General features: G+C 42.4%; 1 protein-coding gene across 1 annotated transcript in view; it reads left to right on the top strand.

The window, feature by feature from the left end:
- The window catches only part of FBN2 (fibrillin 2), a 526,098-nt gene that overhangs the window by 238,670 nt on the left and 259,453 nt on the right, over window positions 1-27,975 (top strand). The window contains 6 exon segments of the mRNA XM_030191959.1: window positions 4,744-4,869; window positions 7,941-8,168; window positions 11,980-12,105; window positions 23,934-24,062; window positions 25,746-25,871; window positions 26,019-26,144. Of these exon segments, the coding sequence (XP_030047819.1) occupies window positions 4,744-4,869; window positions 7,941-8,168; window positions 11,980-12,105; window positions 23,934-24,062; window positions 25,746-25,871; window positions 26,019-26,144 (861 nt within the window).

Below are 27,975 nucleotides of genomic sequence, written 5' to 3'. Positions count from 1 at the left end.
CTGGTGGGTTCTCCTTTAACATTCTGTGGTTGAGAATTTAACGGAAGTAACAGTCTCACCTCTGGATTCTATAAATGGTGCCCAAATTTGGACGCCCAAAGTTGCTGTTAACAATTATTGATGTTAATTGGCACTTACCTGGATTTGCATGCAGATCTGGCTGCATGCGATTCTATAAAGATCAAAGCCCAAATCCTCTCGCATGCAACCCAAAAGGGAGTATGGGCATGGGAGGGGCATAGGCAGGTCAGGGGTGTTCACAAAAGATGGGGTGCAGTGTTACAGAATTTCAGTGATCCAAGCCCAACTTGTGTGCCAGGATTTACACCAGGTTTCAATTGGTGGAAGTCCTCGTGCTTCAAGCTGGGTGCGGGAATCCCTGCTCAGCCTGGAATGCCCTCTGTAGAAAGGTGCTGACCATGGATTTTTTTTTCCTGTGCTTAATTTTCAGCACCGTTTACTGAATCCAATCCTCACTGAATTAAGAAAGACACTCTTCAAGAACACTCTCTTATTCTCTGAAAGAAGCAGTATTATACAGTATATACTAAAGTTCTCTTTTTGCCCTCAAACACTTTCTACCTTATTTGCCAAAGCAGTACCTTTTATGTTTGTTTGTTTATTTATTTATTTATTTGTTACATTTGTACCCCACATTTTCCCACCTCTTTGCAGGTTCAATGTGGCTTACATAGTGCCGGAGAGCAGTTGCAGACTCCGGTGTGTACAAATACAAAGGTGAAGTTGTGATAGGGTAATGTTCATGTGGTAGGACCACATAAAGGAAATGTTCGACGGTGGGGTTCGGTGATGGCCATTAGGAACTTTGGCGTTGTTGTGTTGCTGAGCTCAGGTATTTACGTTGGATCTGCGGGGTGTGCCTTTTTAAACAGGTGGGTCTTAAGTGTCTTTCTGAAGTGTAGATGGTCGTATATGATTTTCAAGTTTTTTGGTAGTGCGTTCAATAGTTTATTTATTTATTTATTACATTTGTACCCCGTGCTTTGTGTGCTAATGTAGGAAAAACTGGATGCATAAGTTGATTTGTATTTGAGTCCTTTGCAGCTTGGGTAGTGTAGATGCGGATGAGTTTCTGGCTGGTAGGTCGATTAGGTCTGTCATGTATTCCGGTGCTTTACCATATATAATTTTGTGGACCATAGTACAGATTTTAAAGGCAATGCGCTCTTTGATTGGGAGCCAATGTAGTTTTTCGCGAAGGGGTTTAGCGCTTTCAAATTGTGTTTTTCCGAAGATGAGTCTTGCAGCCGTGTTTTGTGTGGTCTGAAGCTTCTTTAGGATTTGTTCTTTGCATCCTGCGTATATTACATTGCAGTGGTCTGCATGGCTCATTACCATCGCTTGCTTGTATCAGGTTGCGGAATATTTCCCTCGGGAAGTATTGTTTCACGTGTTTGAGTTTCCACATTGCGTTTATATTTATTCAAATGTAAAAAACAGTCATGGGGTCTTTTACAAAGGCATGCTAGTGTTTTTAGCCCTCACTAAAGGGTCCTTTTACTAAGCCACTTTAAAAAAGTAGCCTGCGGTAGTGTGGCTACGTGTTTTTGGTGCACGCCGGGCCATATTTTTACCGCATCTGGGAAAAAGTGCATTTTTTTTTTAAATGAGCGAGTACTAGAATTAAAACTAGTGTGTGCCTATTTACAGCCTGAGCCCTTACCACCACCCATTGATCTAGTGGTAAGGACTCACATGTTACATGCATGGTAACCGTTCAGCGCGCCAACTGCCGATTACTGCCAGAAATGCCATGTGCGGTAGAAAATAGAAAAATAATTTCAACCCCCAAAATGAGCTCATGCCAAATCTGAAATTACCGCCAGGGAGGCGTGCTAGCATGCCGGTAGGCTCATTTTGGCATTCGCTGCATGCGCATAGGCCCTACTTCAGCTTAGTAAAAAGACTCCTAAATGCTAGAGACACCTATAGGAATATATGGGTGTCTCTAGGGTTTAGCACATGCTTATTTTTAGTGTGCACTAAAAAGGCTAGCGTGCCTTTGTAAAAGGACCTCTCAAGGCGGTTTACTGTCTCAATCAGAAACGGAAAGGAACTACAAAAGACAGGACAGTAGAAAGAGAGAGAAAGTGCCACTGCTAACAGGTAGGTCCTGACTCAGGAGCCTGCTCAGTCTGCAAATGCCTGGGAGAAAAGAAACAATTTAACAAGAGTCTGACAGTGATAGGACAACTCACCATGGATATCCAAAAGCAAAGAGTTCCAGCGGAAAGAAGCGACCACAAAAAGGTTGAATGGCATATGGATTTGAGCCGTGTTAGATATAAAGGGGGTGTGGAGATCTGGCGGCTCAAAGAAGAACGGAGTGTCTGAGCATGTCTATATGGAGTGATAAAACATGTCAAGTGCAAAGGGGTATCACGGTGAAGGGTCTTGAACGCTAAGGTCAGGAGCTTGTGAATTGTGTGATACCTTTCACATCTTAGTGAAAATAAACACGTAAATGTGTTTATACTAAATTGTGCATGGAAATATTCAGTAGCTACAATGCTACATACAAAAGAATGACATGGCTAGATGCAAAAATATCACCTGATCACTATTCAAAGCAATTTAACCTGTGCAGGGCTACCTGCTGATATTCAGCAGCAACTAACCGGATAAGCCTAAATCAGCTATTCAATGGGCAGTCCATAGGAGGAGTCAGAGTGGAGGCGGCACTTAACTGATTAAGTTAGCCAATCAAATAGGGCCACATAAGTAGCAGTCCTATCTTGGGCCTGTTTAACTTAAGCGGTTAAAGCTGAATATTGACACTTAACTGGATAAGTGGTAGCCATATGCATATACCCGGATATTCAGTGCCAGTGCCTGGACATGGATTGGCATTGAATATCCAGGCATAAAGCCGGCAGCGGTGAAAATAATCACTGACTGGCTCTGGCTGAATATTTACCCCCACATTTTAATGTTCAGTTATTGTCAGCTTAAGGCTAGCAAGGAAGAACCAGAGTATTGTCAGGTTTTCATGAACCCACTTTTCCTGGTTAGGCAAGTCGGAAGAGGTATGTCAGGCTGCAGCACTTCCTCCCATAAAAGGAAGATGCAGGCCAGAAGAGGCCTCCTAGTCCCCCAGCACCTGCCCTTCCTCTTTGACAAGGAGGAGCAGAAGACAGGTTGGTCTACAGGTTCTGGTCATGTACTGGAAAATGGGTGGGTGGATTATTTCTGTTGTGGATGACATGGTTGTCTTGCTGGAAAACCATCACGATGATCTGAAGTGCCATGGGGTGAGGAGAGAGTACTTGGGGCAGCCTGTACACCGTTTCTGCCACCTCTCCTCACCTGCAAAAGTAAAGCAAAAGCAGGATTTCTCTGCTTTTTAGTCACGTTAACCTTGCAAATATGATTTTTATAGATCCAGTATTTTTTACTATATAAGGCAAAATTGCCCCCTCTTCAGGTGTGTTACTTTAGTATAATAAACAGTGTCTATGCCTATTTCACTTTAGTATGCAGGCCTCTTAGACTCTCAAGATATCTGTGCCCTCATGCAGTTTCATAGGATTATGTGTTGAGAAGGAATAAAAACATTGTACATATTAGGATTAGAATAATGCTTGAATGTCAGTTAGCCCTCTGACTCTGGTTTAAGCCTCTGTACTTACCCCCCCCCCCCCCCCCCACACCACCACCACCACCACACACACACCATCTTTAGCTGGAAGGAGGGATGGAGGAGAAACTGCTGTACTATGTCAAGAAAACTGTGTAAACTGTTTATCTGGGTATATAGAAAAAGATTAGGGATTAGCATGTAGGACACTTAAACAGGGCAAGGTAGGAGTGACAGATTCATGACATGGTACTTCTGCATTCCTAATTTAGGAGCCTTTTACTAAGTTGCGTTAAGCACTAATGTGCACTTAATGTAGCAAAAATGGCCTTATGCCTGTGGTAGTGCAAGCGCATCTTTTGGGCATGCGCCAGGCCAGTTTTTTCCATGTCCTGGAAAAAGGGCCTTTTTTTAAGAGGCTGGAAAATGGACGTGCGGCAAAATAAAACCCAGCGCATGTCTGTTTTCAGCCTGAGACCTTACCGCCACCCATTGACTTAGCGGTAAGGTCTCATGTGCTACAGGCGGTAGGCATGCAGCGCATGTCCACTGCCTTTTACCGCCAGGTAAGCGCCACGCGGTGCAAAATAGAAAATATTTTCTACCATGTGTTTTCAGCGCATGCCGAATTCAGAATTACTGCCCGGGGCATGCGGCAGCTGGGCAGTAATGCTGATTTGGCGTGTGCTGGATGCACGTAGGCCCTAACGCGGCTTTGTAAAAGGGCTTCTAAGTGAGCTGACATTCCGCAAACTAATTGGTTTTCATGGACTTAACGCGGGAGCCCCTTCCGCCTCCTGGTGGTAAGGGCTCCCATGTTCATTGTTTCAAATGGTCACATACTAATGGTACCATTACTGCAAGGCCAGAAATTAAACAAATGGAAAAAAAAAAAAAAGCTTTTACAGCCATGCTAGCAATGGGCTTAATGAGTGGGAAAAACCCATGTACGGATGCATTAAATGCATTTACTAGCACAGCTTAGTAAAAAGGCCCCTTAATGCTGTAACCACTGGGCCACTCCTCCCCACCAAAGATAAGGCAGTATCAGATAGTTAGGTGCAGTTGTCCTGAAACAGTAGTGTAACCTATTGTATGCTTACCATAGAGATATTAAACCTTTTCTGTCCTCTGTTTCACACCAGATGTGAATGAGTGTGAGGTCTTTCCTGGGGTCTGCCCCAATGGGGAGTGTGTCAATACTAAAGGCTCTTTTCACTGCGAGTGTCCTGATGGACTGACCTTAGATGGAACAGGCCGGGTATGTCTAGGTAAGAATTGTAGTGATCATAATCGCCAAAAACCATGATAACTATTGTAACAATACCATGTACAGGTCTTTATCTGCCATTATCTACTATGTTATGTTACAGTAGGGTTAAACTAACTTGTCTCTTGATGGTCTAAACTCAGCTCATTCTCTCTGTTGGTGTGTGAATAGTTCACCGTTTGGTGAATTCTGATTCACAGTGTATTACATATATGTATGTTGCAATTTCCATGCTGCTCACACAGCTGCAAACTCTGCAAGTACTTTTTACCTATGAATTTTCCACTAATCCTCAAAGTAAAAATATGACTGTATTTCCACTTTGAGAATTGCCTAAGAAAAACAGTGTCCATGTACACTAGTGGCTTCTTTTATGTGGATACTTTCTCTCCTAAAACAACATGCATGCTTTTAACAATAGAAAAACTTATGCATTGTTGCAATCTCTGAACTAACTCTACCTTTGGGAATGCTACCTCCCAAATGAGGGTAACAGTACACTATGCACATATTGATACCAGCATGCAGGATGGCAATATTTTGATAGCAGATTTACGTAGGTCAAATGCTTTCTACGCCTAGAAAATTGCCCTCACAGAGAATTTTCCAATAAATTTACTAAGATGATTTGATACTTACTGATACTGACAACAAAGAGAGCATTAAAGTTGAGGGTCCAAGCTTATGCTGAAGGTCCCATCCACCAAGAACACTAACAGTCAAAATTACATGAGGCTAGAAGTCATAAATGCTATCAAGAGTCTCCCACTTACCCTTACCCCTTACCTCATTGGGGTCCTTTAACAAAGATACTTTAGGCGTTAATGAGCGCCTAACACAGCAAAAAATGGACCACCACGAGATGAACTACAGCATCATTCAGTAGTTTTTGAGTAGGATTCCTGCACTAACAAATTAGCGCATCTACCCTACCGCACACCATTGGGCGATATTGGAGAATGGATGATAGTGTGTTTTTAGATCCTCAGAAAAAAGGCATAAACATGCAAACATGCTTCTGGGAGAAATAGAAACTGTAACCTGTAGGATGTGAGAGCGAAAAGGCAAGCATATGCAGTCTAGTAAAATTTCATATGGTGGTAAAAAGCAGAAATGTTACCCAGCCATTCCAATTGAAAGGCATTGCACCAGAAAATTTCGTAATGCCTCCGATGGCTCAAAGGCTCTCGTGTTGTTTAGGGTCATCATCATCCTAGCAAGGTTTTGGATTCCATAGCGAGTGCCGTGGTCTTTAATCCATTGATGAAATTGTAGGAGCTGCTTTCTTTTTAATGCAGTAGTCTTAGATAAGTCCAGCACAATCAAAATTTTACGACCCTCAAAAATGATAGACAGGATTGATCGTAGTAAGGATATGAAGGGCTTGTGAAAAGCGGAGCAGCTCCGCAATGATTGGGCGTGGTGCTTTGACCAGCTCAGATCTTGACAGGAGTGCGTTGTGCCCTTTCTGTGTGCAACGGTGTAAACCATCTGCAGATTCAACATGGAGGGGATCCACGTGCTTAGGAATTTAATCATATTGGGCCTTCTATGAGGCTCAATATCCTGATATTATTTTGACGGCTTCTATTTGATAAATCTTCTTTCTACCTCTCCAAGTGAGTTAATTTGTCAGATGTGCATTACCAGCTTGCTTACTGCCATGGGCTAAATTATCAGGCCCTTGTTGTTTAAGTACTGGGCCAACACCTGGGTGAGCATGCACTACTGTACTGTTGTTAACGCCACTGCACTTTCCCCCTCCTCTTAAGGTGACAGTAATTGCAGTTGCGTTATTGCCAATCAGGACAGCTAGCATGCAGTAGTCACCCATATGCTAGCTGTCAGGGATTACCAGTCCCTACTCCATCCCAGTCCCACCCATTGATGTGTTAAGTGTTTAGTGCAGCATTTTGGCTATGAACTCTGCCTTAGTACACAGTAAATGTTGATGCAGGTCAATACTAGCATTTACTGTGTGGTAAAACCCATGCTAGCTGCTAGACACAGCTTAGCAAACATATACTTTAAAGATACTAATCTCAAGGCCTGCCCTAGCACTAGGTAAACTAGGCATCCACCTAGGGCAGCACAATTTTAAGGAAGCCAGTCTCTCCCACTCTGTCCCCATCCACAGTTCAGTATCTTTTCTCTCCCTATAAAAACAAGAAATTGAGTCAAAGGAAACAGGATGCATCAGAGGGAAGGCTTTGGAGCCAGCCGCAGGCAGCATGTGTTAATTGCTGCCTAGGATCAGCGACCCTAGAAGAAAAGACAAGTTTAAGGTAGAATTGAGGGAGGGTTGTTGAGAAGGAGGGGGATATGCTGGATCACAGGGTGAGAGGAGATTGAGAGAGATGGGGAGATGTCAGATTGCAGAGGGCAGGGAAAGGAGAGGGAGAGATACTGGAACACGAACGGGGGAGAGATTGCCGCCGTTAAAATTGTGTCACCCTAGGTGGCTGCCTAGTTTCTGTAGTGCTAGGACTGGCCCTGGGGTTAGTAACTCTGAGGATCTGATATTCAGGACTATTTAACCTGCCCAAAACGGCTTCTAAATGGTTAAATAGTGCTTAGCTGGCTAAGTGCTAATATTCAGCATGAGATAACCGGTTATATCATGCAACTTAGCCAGCTAAGCACAAATATTCAGTGCTAAACCAGCTATGTTGAACAGTTAAGATAGACCACTTAAATAGCAGGCCTATCTTTAACCTCTATTACCTTAACCAGCTAGCGCTGAATATTCACTTAGCTGATTAAGTTACTTCGGACAAAACTGAAACCAGATATTCAGTGCCGGTCACCGGATATAGCCCAGCATTGAATATCTGGGGTCAGCACCGCCGGTGGCATCTAACCACGCTTCCTGCTGCTGGCTGAATATTGGGTAAATCTTTATCTCATCCTTGATGAAAGGATAGAAATTAATAAGTCTAGGCATGACTGTGCTGGGAAGTGCTGAATTCATTCACTTCTAACCAAATCAGTATCGTGCTTGAGCTGTAGGAGATCATGGTAATGCATGGTGACTCCCATAGCACGCACTAATTTTCATCTCATTATTTTTAGATATTCGCATGGGCCATTGTTACCTTCAGTGGGATGAGGATGAATGTATCCGACCTGTACCCAGCAAGTTCCGCATGGATGCCTGCTGCTGTTCTGTGGGTGCTGCCTGGGGCACAGACTGTGAGGAGTGTCCCAAACCAAGAACTAAAGAATTTGAAGCATTATGCCCTCGAGGACCCGGCTTCTCTAACAGGGGTGATGTTTTAAGTGGCAGACCATTCTATAAAGGTACCTCAGAAAGAATGTCATCCCTTATAACATATCGGGAAACATGAAGGAGCCTAATTACTATGCTGCATTGTGCCCAAGCAGTTTGTACATGCTAATACTCTTTTATTTATTGAATGCATTTGATATACTGCTTGAATCTACACATAGGCATAGAGTGGTTCACACGCAAATATCTGTACAAGTACTTTCTGTCCCAAATGGGCTCACAATCTAAGTATTATTTGTACCTGGGGCAACGAAGGGTTAAGTGACTTGCTCAGGGTCACAAGGAGCTGCGGTGAGAATCAAACCCAGTTCCACAGGATCTCAAGCAACCACACACCATTAGGTTACTCCTCCACTCCAGGGACAATGAAGAGTTAAATGACTTGCCAATATAAACAGGAGAACAGGAACCCTTGCAGTCTCACAAACAAAACAAACACAGCGAAAGTGACAATAAAGGGGGGCTAGACCATGACTTGTAGTAAATAGTTTTATTAAAACATCCAAGACTCGACACGAGTTGTGTTTTGGCCCAAATGGCCTGCTTCAGGAATCTTCTAGTGGATGTCTAAGTTGCTAGCTAATCTTGTGATAGTGATTATGATACTATAAACTACTACCAAGGCAAATAAGCAAATTGCATTAGCATTTGGCTGCAAGAGATTTGCAACAAGTTTCTTTAGGTGTTTTTGTCAACTCAATTTGTTTATTCGCCTTGGTAGTAGTATATAGTATGATAATCACTAGCACAAGGTTAGCTAGCAGTTTAGAAATCCGCTAAAAGACTCCTGAAGCAGGCCATTCAGGCCGAAACACGACTTGTGTCGAGTCTTGGATGTTTTAATAAAAGTATTTAGTACAAGACATCGTCTAGCCCCCTCTCCTTTTTTTGTCACCTTCGCTGTGTTTGTTTTGTTTGGGTTAAGTGACTTGCCCAGGGTCACAAGGAGCTGCAGTGGGAATCAAACTCAGTTCCCAGGATCTCAACCCACTGCCCCAGTTGTTAGGCAACAGTGGGAATTTGAGCCCAGTTAACCACTTAACATGGAAGGGGGTGGCAGAGAATGAGCAAAGATAGTTACCAGTTACCACACATTAATTGTGAAGTCCACCTGAACAGATGCACCTAATTGCATTCCTTTATCTGTGATGCAGTTAGCGCACATTAACCAGTTTTACCAGTTTTTCTCTGTGTAAATTGGAAACTTCTGGAAATGCAATGGTTTATGCAGATGTTTTGCAGGTACTGTATATTAATATCCACAAGTTAGCAATTAGACCGTGAAATTATTCCTCAGTATTTGGCCCGCAGTAGTCAGCCATTTTAAAGACACTGACTGTCACAGGCTGAATCTACCCCAAATATTCAGTGCCCCCAAATATTCAATGCCCGGGCCATGACCGGACACTGCCATCGAATATCCAGGTCGGCCATTGACCTGGAAGTTATGTGAGTGCTGGCTAATATTCAGTGCTAGCATCCATATACTGTAGCTAAGTGGGCAAAAATAAAGATGGCCTTTTGTTCGGTCCTATCTGCCCGCTTAGCTGTATGGGCTCCAGCACTGAATAGGAGTGGCCTAGTGGTTAGGTTGGTGGACTTTGGTCCTGAGGAACTGAGTTTGATTCCCGGCACAGGCAGTTCCTTGTGACTCTGGGCAAGTCACTTAACTCTCCACTGCCTGCCGCATTGAGCCTGCCATGAGTGGGAAAGCGCGGGGTACAAATGTAACAAAAAATAAAAATATGGCTAGCTGCATAATTGCTGGCTCCTCCTCGACTCATCCCACTGACCACCCTGGCTGGCACTGACTGCACAGTTGCATGGTGGTCAAAGGGGATATTCAGCAACACTGAACAGTTAAATGCCACTAATATCCGGGGATGGCTCGCTCAGGGGTTTAAGTGGGCAAGAGTCTTTCCTGCCTCCTTAAAACCTGTAGAATATCCACCCCATTTTTTTGTTCACTTTGGACAAAAGTCTGCAATAAAGTTAAATGTACTTTATTGCTACTGTATCTGTGTTGATCAAAAGTTGGAAAATGGCTCATAATTATAAATAAATAAATACGTTGCATTGAGCCATAGTATCATGCCAATCCACCCTCTACAAACAAGTGTTGTGTGATATATCCTGTATTGCATGCCATATTCAGCAATGATTCTCTCATCTCAGCTTTTGTCATGTTTGGGCATTTTTTAGGTGGCCACTTTATAACAGTGGTGTAGCCACAGGGGGAGGGGGTCTTGGGGGCCTGGATCCCCTCACCTTCGACTCAGGATCATTCTGCTTTTCTGGCTGGCAGGGATGCCGAGCCCCTCCAGCCGAAGACCTCTCCTGCCTGAGTCACTCCTGCAGCATCACTTATTCAGGAGGCATCCTTCGGCCGCTAATGCCAGCTCTCTTGCGTATGCTCAGCACATTTAACTGAACACGCACGGGAGAGCTGGCATTAGAGAATATCGGGACCCCCCAGTCCACTTTTGGACTTCTGGCTATGACCCTGCTTTACAAACTGAAATAAATAAATGTGGAATCATTCTTATGTTTTTGGAAATCAAAATAACAAGAGACCAAACTGTAAAGACAAAAGTTTTGTAAGTCAAATGTTCCATCACCCACCAGTTATTTCTGCAACAAAACTGTACAATTGGATTCGATGGATTTTCTGCAGTGCTATCTTTTAAAATATGTCATGGTCATGATATAGCGCATCGCCCAGCAACTTTTAATTTAATTTAATTTGTATTTAATCACAAAGGGGCTCTTTTACTAAGCAGCGCTGACAAGTGGCCTCCGCTATCCCCAGTATGGGTCTTTCCCACGTGCTAAGGCTACTTTTAGCGCTGCCAATAAATGACCAATGTTCCTATTTCTGCAATAATGGCTACGGGCTAATTTTTCCATTTTCCATGCGCATGGCGCATGAGCACTCACTGACACCTATTTTGTAGGCAGCAAGGACTCGCGCGCTAATCAATTAACTTGCAGCAATGCCCATGTGCTAACTGATTAGCATTGCTGCGCACATTCTCCACCCCCAGACACATGTTGCGTAGTGCGCACACATGCAAAAACCACCGCAGGATGTCCGAGTGCGCCCCGCAGTAGTGCATTTTAACCTGCGGTAAGCACGCGTTAGTGCTATCGCAGCTTAGTTAAAGGGCCCCAAAATGATATTTATTTATTTATTTGTTACATTTGTATCCCACATTTTCCCAACTATTTGTAGGCTCAATGTGGCTTACATAGTTCCGGAGAGGAGGTTACAGACTCCGGTGTGCATAGTACAGATTGGTTTGTACAAGTACAATTAATTAGAATTGGGGTGATTCTTCCCATGCAGAATGCAAGGGTAGGAACCGCGGCAAGGGATAGGGTATTGTCTGTTTCCTAGTTTGATATGCAGAAACATACCAATAGATATTGCATTGGTGCAATCTCCATGGATACGTGGGTGGTTTTGTTTTGATTATTGCCACAGAAAGGTTTCCACAGAGATTTGCACTTACTTTTTCTCTGAAAGTATTTATTCCTGCCAAAATAACAAGCAGAATTTTGACAATCCAAGGCTGAGTGTGATGTTTTCTCCCATGACCTCACCCTACCCATCAGAATGCCTCCAAGCAATGCAGGTATAAAATCACATTCAGGGTGAGCAATTATCAAAGATCTGATTTCCACAGAGAAGTGACCGAAATTGCTTTCTAACTGTATTCCTGAACAACTGTTGACCCGACAAAAAAGAACTGCAGTTATTTTTAATATAAAAAAACTATGCCGGCAAAGACAAATTGTGATTTGTGTTGTCCTTTCTCCCAGATATTAATGAGTGTAAAGTGTTCCCTGGTATCTGCAGTAATGGCAAATGCAGAAACACAATTGGAAGCTTTAAGTGCAGATGCAACAGTGGATTTGCCTTAGACATGGAAGAAAGAAATTGTACAGGTAAAAAGTATATAATACTTTGGTGTGTTAAAATACTTATTAGTGCAAGAGCTGGTCAATGATGGGAAGGAAAAGAGAAACAGGACCCCTCCCCTGCCTATCAGATAGTGCCAGATATGCCGTAAAAACTATGGTGCCCAAGGCAATACCCCACTAGCAATGTCCTGGTTCCAACCCTGCCTGGGAAAGCTTCTCTCATCAGCAGCTGGAAGTACACATGTATTTTCCCCAGCAGTTAGACAAACGTACTGCACAGTGGCATAGCAGCGTCCAGGGGCCAACGTTTACATTTGCATTCCCCCCATACACACATCACCTCGGAACCTCTTCTCTCCTCCCATGTGGTCCAGTCCCAAATGATGATGGGTAGGCCTAGTGCTTCTCTAAGCTGCTCTTCCTATTGCTAGTGTCCCACCTGTCTAAGTGGTTCACAACTCAGATCAGTTGTTTGACCTTCCTGGTGCTCTGCAGATTTGTAGTGTCAACAGGAGAGATACTGACAACAGGATAAATGGCTTAGAGAAGCACCTGGCTTGCTATGCCACCAACTCCACTCTCCTGCTGTCAGCTAGGCCTGGACAACAGTGTGCGGAGAGGAGGGAGATAAGCGAGATGATGGATGCATCTATAAGCACTGGGCAGAGGGATTAATATGTACTTAAAAGAATTGAAGGGCGATTCCATAATTTGATGTCAACACTTATGTGCCACATATGCGCATCAGAGGTGCCAAAATTGGCAGTTCCATGCAAGAATGTACAAGAGCTATTCTATAAGGTTGCCAGCTGCAAGGGGTGTATACATGGGTGGAGCATGGGCAGGCTCTAGGTAGGGAATTCTATATATGGCACCTAACATTCTGCACTATTTCTACTCCAAAAAATTGGCGTTGTAATGGAAGCAAGGTGCTGAAACAGCCCAAAAACAGCAGATCAGCGTGGAACTACAGTTACGCATCCTGTTATTCAATAGAGCCTCTGTGTTTCCGCACAGATCTGAAAAGGGGGCATAACAATGAGAAGGACATGGGCATTCCCTTAAAATGCATGCAGTGTTATAAAATTCGGGTCATCCGTGCCCAACTTAAGCGCTAGGATATATGCCCGGTTTCACTTGGTGTAAATGCTCGCGCCCAAATTTGAATACCCATCCCAGAACACCCTTTATGAAATGCCGCTCAGTGCTAATTTTTTTTGGCACCGATTTTTGAGCACTGTTTATTGAGTCTAGCCTATAACTTCTAGAATACTAAAGGTCACACGCTTTGCATGATGCATTTAGGTGCACCCATTTACGCCTGCCATAGAGAGGATGTAAATCAGTGTTTCCTATTTGAATACATTGCCTCCATTATATGCAAATCTCTTTCATGCATATTCATTGTGGATATCCTGAAAACCTGACTAGCAAGGGGTACTCCAGGATCGGACATAGGAAACACTGGTGTAAATGGTCATACCTAAATTTAGACATGCCAATTTGGACTTATGCTAGTATTCTATAACAGCATCTTGGTTGTACAGATGCCATTATAGAATTGGCAGCTCTTACAAAGTGGTGTGTGAGCAGGAATGAAACCGTGAAGTGAAGCCTCAGCAATGACTCATTTCAGCCATGATCACTTCCTGATGACTCACTTATCTCACCATCGGCCTCACTTGTTTTCACAGTATTTTAATCCCACACTTTATTATTATTTAATAAAATTTAGAAAAATTCCAAACTTATCCTTAGCCTGCCTCAATTAATTTTAGTATCATCGAGGACCTCCGCCAACATGCCATGTTTTGCAAAGCTGCTTCAGAGCCCGGTCCTGCAGAATGCAAAATCAGATGATCAAAAATCATTATTTTAAAAAACCCAAAGCCACAACCACACAAGTGAAGATCCAACCCACATACCTACAGAGGCTTCATTTCAAGGTTTCATTCTATATATTATAGAATTTGCAATCCACAGGCTGCATCCATGCATCTAACTGGAGGCACAAAGTTAGAGAATTGCTTCCTTAGAGACCAGATTCATAGAGCGTCACCCAAGATTTAGGACTATTAAAACAATAATTGTTACCACCTGCCCCATCTACAGATAATTGGACATCATCCCCAAGATTCTATATAGTGTGACTTTAGTTGCTTGCACAAATCCAGTCTTATTTTGGATTTGCGCTCGACTTAACAAGCCAATCAGCTCCATAATTGCACTTAACAAGCAATTATTGACCCTAATTGGCATTAATTAGAACTTACGTGCACAAATGTCTAAGCGTATTCTGTAACTTAATGCGCCTAAATTTAAGGCATGGATCTGAAAAGGGGGGCATAGCCAGGGGAGGATCACAGGCAATCCTTGAATTTACACACAGTGTTAATAGAATATGCCCATTCTGTCTGTAGTTTAGGCATCGTCATTTACACTAGGTATTCATTGGCGTAAATGGCTGTGACTAAATCTAGTCACACAAAACGTATGTTGGGCATATTCTATAAACTGCGCCCAGATGTAGGTTTGCTGTATCTGCCCATCCTCAAAATGAGTCAGCAGGAGACTGAGGGAAGCGTGAGTAGTGATTTGAGCATGGACAGTTTGGACGTATCGGCTCCACTAGGGTCCTCGCTGGAATTCCAGTCATTACTTCAGTGAATGTTAGCAATTCTCAGCTAAACCATCTCAATCCTGATATCTACAGGAAAACACACAGCTGAAACAAAATTACTCAAGTGTCAATTTTCAAAGTACTGAAACTCCTAACTTTAAGAGTTAGGCTCCTAAATTGGCCTCTTTGAAAGTTTACTAAGACCCATGTACCTACATTTATGCTCAAAATTTTATTAAACACCAAAATTTAGGATTCTAAAAATGTCTGTGGCAAGAGAGGTGGATTTTGTTCAGGGAAAAAGAAGTAGTTAGCACTTATTTTCAGCATTAGGCATCTGATCCTACATTTATAAACGTAAGCTCTTAAATTAAGATGAATTTTCAGCTGAAAACTTAAGCTTATAGGTTTGGCTGAAAGTAGGGGGGACACATTTGGGTACCTAACGTAAAGGCCCAAATTTAGGAACTCAGCTTTTTTTGAACATTGATCTCTCAATATTAATTTTTCAGCTGACAATTGTTTTGTTGCTGGTGTCTTAAGCTTAAATAAAACATTTTTTGGCAAAACAGTCAATACATAATAATGACAAATACAGTGATGTGAAAAAAGACATTTGGCCCCTCCTGACTTCCCACACTGAATGGTTTCTGATCTTTAAACAAAATGTAATATTAGACAAAGAGAACTTGAGTAAATACATAACACAGTTTTTAAATTATTACTTCATTTCTTGAAGGAACGAAGTTATCCAACACCCATGTCACCTATGTGAAAAGTAAATGCCCCCTTAGTTACTCAATCAACTAATTAACCAAATTTAATTGATAATTAGATTCAGCTGATTGAACACAGCCAAGCTTGATTATAGCCAGCCCTGTTGAATCAATCTTTCCATGAGGGTGAAGTAGTCACCATAAAGTTTTTACACAAACTCTATGCCACGGTCAAAGGAAATTGTCCAGACAAAGAGACAATAAACTGAAAATTGTTTACTGTCTTAAAAATTGAACAATGAACACGAAATATATCACCAAACGATAACAGGTAACTGAAATATAAATCAATTATAATACTAACTAAACATTTGTTTACTTTCTAAAAAGTACCTGGGAAGATCAGGATATATAGCTGCTCACAAGTTATCAACTGTAACTGTTTACAGGGCCTCAGCAAAGAGATATGTCTCTCTCTTCTTCCTGTCTAAGACTGGAGCAAAAGCCAGTATTCTGCAGATGAAAATGAGCTCCTGGGCTAATCAGAGCCCAGAATAAGAAAATTTCAAAAATAAACTGCTTCTTACTTCCTTTTTGTGTGCTAAAACTAAAGAAAAGAACATTCATTTTCTCTGCAACAGCTTTACAGCAAAGAAACACCAGCTGCTGGCCAAATAGGAAAAATACACTTCAAGACATAATGCAGGAAAATATCTAATACATTTTACAGGCTTACAACACACTGTTTCTTCACAGAGATACTATGGCAAGACCGCAGATCATGCATGGAAACCTACGAATGTATCTGAATTAAAGCAGTTGTGCAAAGAAGAATGGGCTAAGATTCCTCAATAACAATGTGAGAGACTGATATCAAATTATAGGAGAAGTTTGGGTGCAATTATTACTGCTAAATGTGGTGCAACAAGTTATTATTTGGGCAGTGACTTTTTCACATGAGAGATATAGATGCTTCTGTCTCCAAGTCTCAAAAGTATCCCTCACCCCTCCACCAAAAACTGCCCCCCCCCCCCACTGCCAAACTGCCCCATCTCAAAAATTATCCTCCTGCAACTTCCACACACACCCAAAATTACCCCTACGACTACCCACTACCACCAAACCCCAAAACTATCCTTTCAACTGCCCCATTATCCCCTAAGGGTAAAGGGTCATACCCTTGATATACTGCCTTTCTAAGCTGCCCCATCCCAAAAACTTTCTCCCGCCATAACAACCCCACCATTCGCAAACTGATCTCACAAAACAACCCCCTTACAATTACTTCCCTTCACAAAACCACTCTTCTACAACTTCCACCACCCCCAAAACAACCTCCCCAACTTCTCCTTCCTTGTCTCTTACTGCCCTAAACTGGCCTGGAAACTGTCCCCCACTCTTCAAAACTATACCCACAACTGCCCCCATCACCACATTGCCCAAAGTACAAAACTATCTGCCGCCCCCCAAAAAAAACTACCCTAGAAATTGTCCCAGCACTCCCCAAAATGCCCCTCCTCCCAAAACTACCTCAGTAACTGCCCCACCCCCTAAAACTATAAGTACATAAGTAATGCCACACTGGGAAAAGACCAAGGGTCCATCGAGCCCAGCATCCTGTCCACGACAGCGGCCAATCCAGGCCAAGGGCACCTGGCAAGCTTCCCAAACGTACAAACATTCTATACATGTTATTCCCGGAATTGTGGATTTTTCCCAAATCCATTTAGTAGCGGTTTATGGACTTGTCATTTAGGAAACCATCTAACCCCCTTTTAAACTCTGCCAAGCTAACCGCCTTCACCACGTTCTCCGGCAACGAATTCCAGAGTTTAATTACGCGTTGGGTGAAGAAAACATTTCTCCGATTTGTTTTAAATTTACTATACTGTAGTTTCATCGCATGCCCCCTAGTCCTAGTATTTTTGGAAAGTGTGAACAGACGCTTCACATCCACCTGTTCCACTCCACTCATTATTTTAAATACCTCTATCATGTCTCCCCTCAGCCGTCTCTTCTCCAAGCTGAAAAGCCCTAGCCTCCTTAGTCTTTCTTCATAGGGAAGTCGTCCCATCCCCGCTATCATTTTAGTCATCCTTCGCTGCAACTTTTCCAATTCTATATCTTTCTTGAGATACGGCAACCAGAATTGGACACAATACTCAAGGTGCGGTCGCACCATGGAGCGATATAACGGCATTATAACATCCTCACACCTGTTTTCCATACCTTTCTTAATAATACCCAACATTCTATTCGCTTTCCGAGCCGCAGCAGCACACTGAGCAGAAGGTTTCAGTGTATTATCGACGACGACGCCCAGGTCCCTTTCTTGGTTGATAACTCCTAAAGTGGAACCATGCACGATGTAGCTATAATTCGGGTTCTTTTTTCCCCACATGTATCACCTTGCACTTGCTCACATTAAACGTCATCTGCCATTTAGCAGCCCAGTCTCGTAAGGTCCTTCTGTAAATTTTCACAATCCTGTCGCGAGTTAAGGACTTTGAATAACTTTGTGTCATCAGCAAATTTAATTATCTCGCTAGTTACTCCCATCTCTAAATCATTTATAAATATATTAAAAAGAAGTGGTCCTAGCACAGACCCCTGAGGAACCCCACTAACTACCCTTCTCCATTGTGAATACTGCCCATTTAATCCCACTCTCTGTTTCCTATCCTTCAACCAGTTTTTAATCCACAATAGGACTTTTTTCCTCCTATCCCATGACCCTCCAATTTCCTCTGTAGCCTTTCATGAGGTACCTTTTGAAAATCCAGATACACAAGATCAACCGGCTCCCCTTGTCCATATGTTTGTTTACTCCTTCAAAGAATTGAAGTAAATTGGTCAGGCAAGATTTCCCCCACACAAAAGCCTGAAACTTTCCCACCATTCTCAAACTACTCAGATCCACCCCTCCCCAAAGTACCCCCTCCTAGATTTCTAGTGTGTCCACATTAGAGAGTTGCACGGGGACAGAAATCTTACCCATCCCCGCCCGTCCCTGCTGGAATCTTACCCGTCCCCACCCATCCCCGCTGGAATCTTACCCATCCCCACCCATCCCCGCAAAAATTTAACCCATCCCAACCCGTCCCCACCCGTCCCCGCAAGAATTTAACCCATCCCCACCCGTCCCCGTAAGAATTTTAATGGTACATAAAAGAAAATTCCAGTTAGCTCCCTCAGTCTCTCTCTGGATTTGAGCCACAGCACTGTAGGCAAGGAAGGAACAGAAGTTGGAAGTTGGAACACTCTGGTGCGCACATGTAAGACTTGTCTCCAATTCACTTGCACTGTGTGCTGAGAGGTCGCCACATGCACGCGCCAGTAGGTCAGGTGACATCTGATTCTCGTGCCTGTGTCAGAGCTGAGGTCTGTGCACCAGCCTGGTAGCAAAGAGTAACATAGTAAGTGACAGCAAATAGACCTGAACGGTCTATCCACTCTGCCAATAGTCACACTCATGATCAAGTCATCATTAAATCAACAAGTGTGATATTATATACTTGATTATGGTCTTTCTTTCGTGTTTCTGGAACAAAGACCACAGAAGTCTATCTGGCCCTATCCTTATGTTCCAACTACTGGGGTTGCCGTTGAAGCCCACTCCAGTCTATTCGTCTTCTCATTTGTGGGACACAGACCGTAAAAGTCTGTCCAGCACTGTCCTCATGTTCCAGCCACTGAAGTTGATGTCTAAGCCCTTTCCAGCCCATCCTAAACCAGATTGCCATGTATGAGACACAGACCATACAAGTCTGCCAGGTATCAGCCCTAGTTCATCACAGCCAGAGTCGCCATCTAAGCGTCACTTGACACATCCACACACATGCAGCCATTTAAGGTTAGGTTTTATATAACGTCCATTTTCTAATTAGAGATCCTCTGTGTTCATCCCACGCCTTTTTGAATTCAGTCATCATTTGTGACTCTACCACCTCCTTAATGGAAGACTTTCCACATTTGTGCTGTTAAAGCAAAGAAGAAGAAGAGGAGGAGAAGACAGCACTCAAAGAAATTGGTATTCGGTAGATGAGAGGCTGGTGCAGCTTACACTTCTACGAGAAGACCGCAGAACTGCTTCCATCCCCGCGGGAACCCCGCAGGAACTGCCTCCGTCCCCACGGGAACCCCGCAGAGCTGCTTCCATCCCCGCGGGAACCCCGCAGGAACTGCCTCCGTCCCTGCGGGAATCCCGCGGGTTCCGCGGGATTCCCGCAAACCCCGTTCCCGTGCAACTCTCTAGTCCACATAGAACCATACTATAGAATCCTTAAACTAGTCTCATGTGTTTCTCCTTTACAAAAAGGGAACAAACTCTTCATCTCATTCCTACTTGTTGTAGGGAGGAGGTAAATATTTTTAAGTGATGAATAATTTTAGCCAGGCAAAATTATTTTTCCAAAGAAAGTTAAAAAACCAAACAAATCAAAAAACACTTGAGTGCCTGGGGCATTGGCAAGTACATCAGAATCTATGAATGTGCATAAAAGAAGTTTTCAAAATTCAGTTAGTGTCATTAGAACAAAACTAATTTCTGTTTTCTATGCTGTGTCTTGAACCTTAAAAGCTTTACTGTGTGTTGGAATAGTTTTTCTTTCCAACCCAGTGGAAGCTGGAAAGAATTATACAAAAGCAGTTGAGAATGTCTGAGGGCAAAATAATTCTCTGAAATTGTAACAGAATGGGACAAAAAACTTGTGAAAAGACACATCAAGTTATTTTCAGATAAGACCAGATATTCCAGAGAAATAATCCTCCCCCCCCCCCAAAAAAAAAAAAATGGCTTGAGGCTTTTCTATGGGTAAACCAATTCAAGCTTCTGCAGCATGAAAACTAAGATAAAATGAAACATACCAGGTAGGAAATTCCTCCTTTCAAACTGCCTTTCCCTGTTCTCTACTCTCCCCACCTACAAACTGCTCCCCATCCCCAAGACTCCCACTGCTACTGCCCCTAAACTGTCCTCACATTCCAAAACTAACCACCCAGCTGACCCCCCATCTCCACAAAGCTACCATTGGACAACTCCCCCAACACTTATTAAAATACTCCCATCTCCCAAACTACCCCAGTAAACTCCTCCAAAACCCTCCAAAATGCTCCTACTGTATATCCTTAAAACTATGGCCCAACAACTGTTCTACCATCCCCCAAACTGCTGCCACCCTTCAAAAAACTGTCCTCAGAACTGTCCCAGCCCTCAAAATCCCTTCCCCCACAACTGCCCCAGAACCCAGAAACTGCCCCACCACTCAAACTGCTCAGATGCCCCAAACCTATCCCTTACAATTGCCTTACTCCAAAACTACCTCCTCCAATACCCCATCACCCTGAACTGCCCTTAAACTACCTCCACAACTGCCCCACTCCTTTTAAAACTGCTCCATTATCCTCCACAAATCATCTGCTTCATTCCACCACAATACAATCTCACTTGCAACTGCTCCTCCACTCTCTAGAAACTGTTCTCCTCGCAACCCAAATTGCCTCCATCTCCCAATACAATCCCCACAACTGTCTCTTATCCTCAAATGTACTCCAACCTTCCAACTACCCACAAATGTAATCTTTATGTTCACACATTGCCCCTAATCTCTATGCTCACATTGCCCCAGTCCCCAAAATTATCCCCATGCAATTGCCACTCACCCCAAAACTGTCCCTAGCACCCAAAAGTAACTCCCAGACTGCCCCACCCAAAATCTATCATCTGCAACTACTCTACCACCTACAAGCTGCCCGACCCTCAAACATACCCCAGCAGTTGCCCCATCGCCAATTTCCCCACTGTCCCATAAGCAGCATCCACCCCCCCCCTAAAACTACTACTCCCACAACAACCCCACATCTCTAAACTTTCCCTCACAAAACGACATCCTGGAACTGCCCACTCAAAACATCCCCACAGTTGCTTTCCCCCACATCGAAACTACCCATGCACTGCTCCATAGGCGGTCGGTGGCCCAACTGTTTGGGGAGGCTAAAGGGGCGGGATTAGGGGTGGGGCCAGGGGTGGAGGTTACATCCATAATTGTCTGACAACACAGAAAAAAAAAAGTAAAAATAAAATAGTTACAGTTAATACCTTTTATTAAATTTAGATATTAGATATGTATCATATGTCAAAGAATAAAGTGGTTGTTCAAAGCATATACTAACCACAATCGCAACCTTTTTTTTTTTACATCCACTACTCTAGGCTATTACGATAGTGTACAGCGTGGATTGGATGATATTTTAGATAAAATGAAGAAAATGTAGTGTAATGTAGGCATTGATTAGTAAAAAGAAAACAAAAAAGGCAACAGTCTACTTGCTATATAAAAATCTATTATAAGAAGTAGACCGATACACATACATAAAAACAAAGAAATTATTTATTCAAACGTTGGGTACTATTTTTATCTTGGTTTGAATAAATGATTTCTTTATTTTTATATATATGTATTGGCATTGATTAGTAATACCGCACTCTTGCTACTCATTATAATTTTAAATGACATAAGAGGAGAACTTGTTTATCTAAAACTCTATACACTTATACAAAAGGTAATTTGTTTTGTAACAGGTTCTTGTGTCTTGCAAGGCGCAACTGTTAAAGACGCTTGCTCACTTTGCATATATAAATATTTAAATTTAATACTTAAAGCCATAAATCAAAACATTGTATACTGCCAGTATCTGAAACTTTGTTACTATAATATTTCAAAAGCTACCACTGAACAAAGATTAATTTATTTTCTACACAGTAAAACTTGTAGGCGAACCCTTTCACATGCAGCGTGATTTACTAAAACTGGTTTGTGAAGTACTGGGAGCAGAGAATGGAAATTCACCTCATCAGCTTTCCAGAAAGCATTTTCTTCTTGTTTGAATCTTTTTAACTGATTCCTAAATTGTGGAACAATAAAATCCTGCCAGAAAACATTTTCTTTTAAATACACATGTAAATAAAAATTTAAAAATGTTTTCTGGCAGGATTTTATTGTTCCACTAGTACCATAGCCCTAAGGGGTGAAGGGGGGCACCTATATGTGGGTTTTGGGTGGGTTTTGAAGGGCTCACGTTTACCAGCACAAGTGTAACAAGTGGGGGAGGGGTGGGCCTGAGTGCGCCTGCCTGAAGTGCACTGCACCCACTAAAACTGCTCCAGGGACCTGCATACTGCTGTCATGGAGGTGGGTATGACATTTGAGGCTGGCATAGAGGCTGGCAAAAAAAAAAAAATTAAATTTTTTTTAGGGTGGGAGGAGGTTGATGACCACTGGGGGAGGCACCACAGGATACAGGTATATTTTTACACAACTCATGTCTAGGCATGTGTAGTAGCATGGTTTGAACAGAGCATGGGCAGAGCCCTGAAGTACAGGCACATACCTATGTGCATATTTCAACCGCATACCTCTGGAGCAGGTGCAAATGTACACAGCTGCATTTTAGCTCTGATTGTTGCAACTTTTGTAAGTTGTTGTATGAAGATACTTTGAGGCATGTTTTCAAAACACTAAGGGGCCCTTTTGTAAAGCTGTGATATATGGGGCCCTACACAAATAGAGTGGTATATCAAATTGTTTTCAATTATTAAACTGAACCTATGCTGTACTAGGGCAATAAATATACAAATCATATTTCTCTTTCTACAGGTCAAGTTAGCTCTGTAGTTTAGATTTCAGAAGCATAGTATTTCTTACTGGAATGAGATGAGACCATATATGACTGTTTAATTGTAATATATTTCAGTGATTATTAATAAGCCACCTGGCTAAAAACTTTCTTCAGGTGGACCTGTTGTTCTGGCATCTATTTGCAGGCTGCACTAAGGGGCCCTTTTACTAAGCTGCATAAGGGCCTACATGCGTACAGCGAGTGTCAAATCGGCACTACCACCCAGCTAGCGCGTGAACTGGGCGGAAATTCTGAATTTGGCATGTGCCAAATCCTGTGGTAGAAAATAATTTTCTACCATGGGCTGCTTACCCGGTGGTAAACAGCAGTTGGCATGTGCTACATGCTTACCACTCAGGTAGCGTGTGAGACCTTACCGCTAGGTCAGTGGGTGGCGGTAAGGTCTCAGGCCGAAAATGGACACATGTTGGTTTCAATTTTAGCTCACGTCCATTTTCCGGCCCCTTAATAAAAGGCACGGTAAAAAAATAGCCCAGCGCACACCCAAAGATTCGCTCGCACTACCGCAGGCCACTTTCTACTGTGGCTTTGTAAAAGGACCCCTCAATTAACATTCCAAGCAAGTACAGAGCCTGCAAAAATTTTACTCTGTAGAGTCGGATTATTTTAACTGCAGAGACCATTGATATAACACATTTGCTGTATTTACATCTGCATCACTGGTTTATCTATGGTATCTTTTGTGATTTCAATCAGCTATGTACTGACTGTTTTTGAGAGAGTTCTCATTTTTTGCTTTTTTTCTCCTGCCACACGAAAGACCACAGTCCAGTATCTCCTAACCTTTGTTGTTTTTCCGATGACTTTGTTACAAACAGACATTGATGAATGTCGTATTTCTCCTGACCTCTGTGGAAGTGGTACCTGTGTCAATACCCCGGGAAGCTTTGAATGCGAGTGCTTTGAGGGCTATGAGAGCGGTTTCATGATGATGAAGAACTGCATGGGTAAGTGTTCCCTGATGCCAGGTGCGGGCCTCCAAGCTTTCTACTGTATTTAATCAGCTGCTCAAGGACACCAAAGTTGGCAAGCAAAACACACAGTTTGATTAAACTACAAACAGATTGTATTTGTTTAAGTTGGAAACACTTAAGTCAAAATAGTGCTTCAGGCTCTGACCATGTGCCCCCTGCTTGTCATCGTGTGAGTGATTTCCCCTCTGTCTTCTCACCACAGAGGAAACAAAGTCCTACATGACGAGCTGGGAATCAACCACTACTCCTTATTAATGATGACTACAATTGAGCAGTTTATGAACCAGAAATTACAGTTTATACAATACTCCTTTCTGAATAACAGAAGGTTCAAGCTCCTGTATAGTATATTAGAGAATCCATATTTCACTCTTTCAAGTCAAGTGAGCATGATCATTAATCCTGCAGGAGTTTGTTGTTAATTTGCGAACACAAAAATGGACTTCTAGAATACACACTGTTGCTTGTTAATATACTGATGACCTTTATCACACAGTAAATGATGACAGATAAAGACTTCCCAACAAGGCAGCCAGAGCCACACCCACCACTCTGTGTAGGTTATAGTCATTCATGCTTAAACATTGGTTGGCAATTTGCCATCATGCCAACCACATATTGACAGTTACAATGGAGTCATAGGACAATACATGTTATAACCAAAGTATTGCAATTTAACTTGGTATTTAAGATGTCTTTCCTTCCCTCTTACGTTGTACTCACAGCATTTGATAATAAAGTGATATACAGTACTAGAGTTGCCAAATCTTCATTTATCTTTTAACATTTGCAGGACACAGACTGTAGAAGTTTATGATTTATCATTTAGTTTATTTGATCCCCCCCCCCCCCCCCCGATATTCAAAAACATTTAACGGCCAGGATCGGCACCTGGCCGGTTAAATGCCCCATAACCAGCTGTCCAGCGATATTCAGAGGGGGATAATTAGCTATGTCCTGCTGAATATCACCGGTTAGCGGCTAGCAGATAGCCGGTTATATTGGCCGACATAATCGGCTTTCTACTGATTTTCAGCCCCACTTTAGCGGCTATATTTGGCTGCGTGAATATGTGGGATATCTTTGGCTGGCTAGAGGATAACCAGCTAAAAAGTCTAAATTCCAACATAGCTGGCTATCTTCTAACCGTCCAAAAATAAACCGGATATTCAATGCCAGTCACTGGAAATGGCCCGGCTTTGAATATCCGTTTTTAGCCATGACCGCTGGGCTAACTTCTGCGGTCTGAATATCGGCCCAATAGTGCCTTTCCCAATACAATAAGAAAACAGTTTACAAAAAAATATTCAAGAGCAAAGAAAGGAAAAGAATGACATTTCAATGTAGGAGACAGGAAATAAAATAGAAACGGTGAAGATAGTTTACCGGTAATAGGGTAGTTATCAAGAAGTCTATCAAGCATTAACATTGTACAGATTAGTTTGACTGTGTAAAAGTATTACTTCCTTCTGTCAGGTGTATTGTTGTTGAATAACTTTGATGTGGAAGAGGTTACAGTTGATAACTTTACACAAGGAAAGTAGGTACCTCAATAATTACCCTCCTTTTCCACGTAAACCATGGTTGTTAACATTAATGTTGTTGTGTTTTCACTCTTGAAATTTGCACTGCATTTCATTCTCTTTTGTCTTCCAGACATTGATGAGTGTGAACGGAACCCCCTCCTCTGCAGAGGGGGTGTTTGTGTGAATACAGAAGGTAGCTTTCATTGCGACTGCCCTCTGGGACATGAATTGTCTCCATCAGGCGAAGCTTGTGTAGGTGAGTTCCAGCTAATGGCTGTGTGATAGTCTCCATCTAGTGAATCAATTCTGTGATATGAATTACTTTGTTAGAATCTAGAACCTGATAATACATACTTATGTTTAGTTGCAAAGAAAACTCATTGATGTTCTTTTTGCCCCGCAGATATTGATGAGTGCCCCCTGAGTAATAATCTTTGCAGAAATGGCAAGTGCATTAACATGATTGGAACATATCAGTGCTTGTGTAACACAGGCTACCAGGCTACTGAAGACAGACAGGGATGTATTGGTAGGTATCCATTACTGAAATCATTATTTGAACTGTACCATAAATGAAAAAGTGTAGCATTGTTGGAAAGCAATAGATAGGTGATTTGTTAACCAGAAAAAAACAAACAAACAAAAAAACAAATTAAGGCACAAACTTTGTTTTCAACTGAATCACAGAAACAAAAGGAGCTAAAGGGGGGAATTCTGTTTATAGTACTGAAAGTTAGGTGCCCAAAAGATCCTTAATGAGCCCCTATTCTATAAAGGGTGCCCGAACTTTATAGAATACTGGCATAGCGTGCAGGTTGTGCCTAACTTTGGGTGCCAGACTTACACATAACAGAAACAGGTGTAAGTCCGGCACCCAAATTTAGGTGTGGATCGGCAATATTCTATAACCTGGCGCCTAACTTTTGGGAACGTTCATGACCCACCTGTGCCCCTCCCTTGGCCACGTCACCTTTTAGGTTTGCATGGGAAAAGTTAGACACCAAATTTTAGAATAGCACGTAGGGGCAATCCACGTTCAACTTCAATCAGGCACCAGTTAACACCAATTAAGTGGCCAACTTGCACCCCTTTCCTCATTAAGTTGCACGTAGATCTTGGATCCACAAACAAATCCTGGTACCCAACTTTGAGCCACCTATATAGAATCCGGCAGAAAGTGACATGGAGGCATATTTTCAAAGCACTTAGACTTACAAAGTTCCACTCCACTCAGTATTTTATATACCTCTATCATATCTCCCCTCAGTCATCTTTTCTCCATGCTGAAGAGCCCTAACCGCTTTAGCCTTTCGTCATAGGGAAGTTGTTCCACCCCCTTTATCATTTTCATCATCCTTCTCTGCACCTTTTCTAATTCTACTGCCAGCACTTATGAGGTTAAGGCTGCCAACTGGATACAGATTTACAGGACATAATGCCGCCACCATCCAAAAAAAGCACTGACTGACGCCGGCTGAATATTTACCCCTCATTTGTCTACTTTTGTACCTCTGCTTGCTTTGAACAAAATATTTACTTACATTATTTTATGTCAAATGTAAAGTGACTATTGGAAAGAAAGATAGGAAAGTTACTTGCGTAACTTAGGGGCCCTTTTAACAAACTGTGGTAAAAAGTTCTTTCCTGCATGCTAAGGCCATTTTTACTGCAGGGATAAAATGGCCGAATTTCAGGTTTTTCCATTAATGGTCACATGCTAAGTTTCCCATTAGTGCATGGCCATTAACGCATGAGCCTCTACTGCAACCTGTTTTTTTTAGATGAAGCCAGTGCACTAACCAGTTTACATAGATGCACCCACTGTCTGCCCCTAGACACAGCTCTATACAACCCCCTTAGTGAAAAAATTAATTTCACTTTTTAGTGCGCCGGTAATGCATGCACATGTCAAAGGTATCATGGGACTCCTCAGCAAACCCCACAAAATACCATTTTAAGCTGCAGTAAGCATACATTGGTGCTTACTTCAGCTCGGTAAAAATACTCCTTAATATTCAAGCAGCATGCCAGCAACATCCAGTGTGAATAAAATTTATAAAATCTTGTAGGCACAGCTGGATGTTGACATAGTTAATGCCTCACTTGTTTCCAGGGAGAAAGTATTTATATGTCTGGTTTCTCTCAGCTGTTAACTAGATTGACATTTCAGGTTTGTGAAAATTCAATAAAAGAATTATGGATTTTTAGATAGACCAATAGATATCTAATTCTCTTTTAGGTATCTGTCAGAACTTTGTATAGTTGTAAAACTATGGCTTTATGTTTTTGAGGCCCATTATAGTTTGAATCAAAGATTGGAATTGGCAGACATGCACATTTATGTGGTGGTGGTAATGCAG

Source organism: Microcaecilia unicolor, chromosome 2, assembly GCF_901765095.1.
Source record: "Microcaecilia unicolor chromosome 2, aMicUni1.1, whole genome shotgun sequence".
Classification (NCBI taxonomy): domain Eukaryota; kingdom Metazoa; phylum Chordata; class Amphibia; order Gymnophiona; family Siphonopidae; genus Microcaecilia; species Microcaecilia unicolor.
This window is presented reverse-complemented; position numbering and strand designations above follow the sequence as displayed.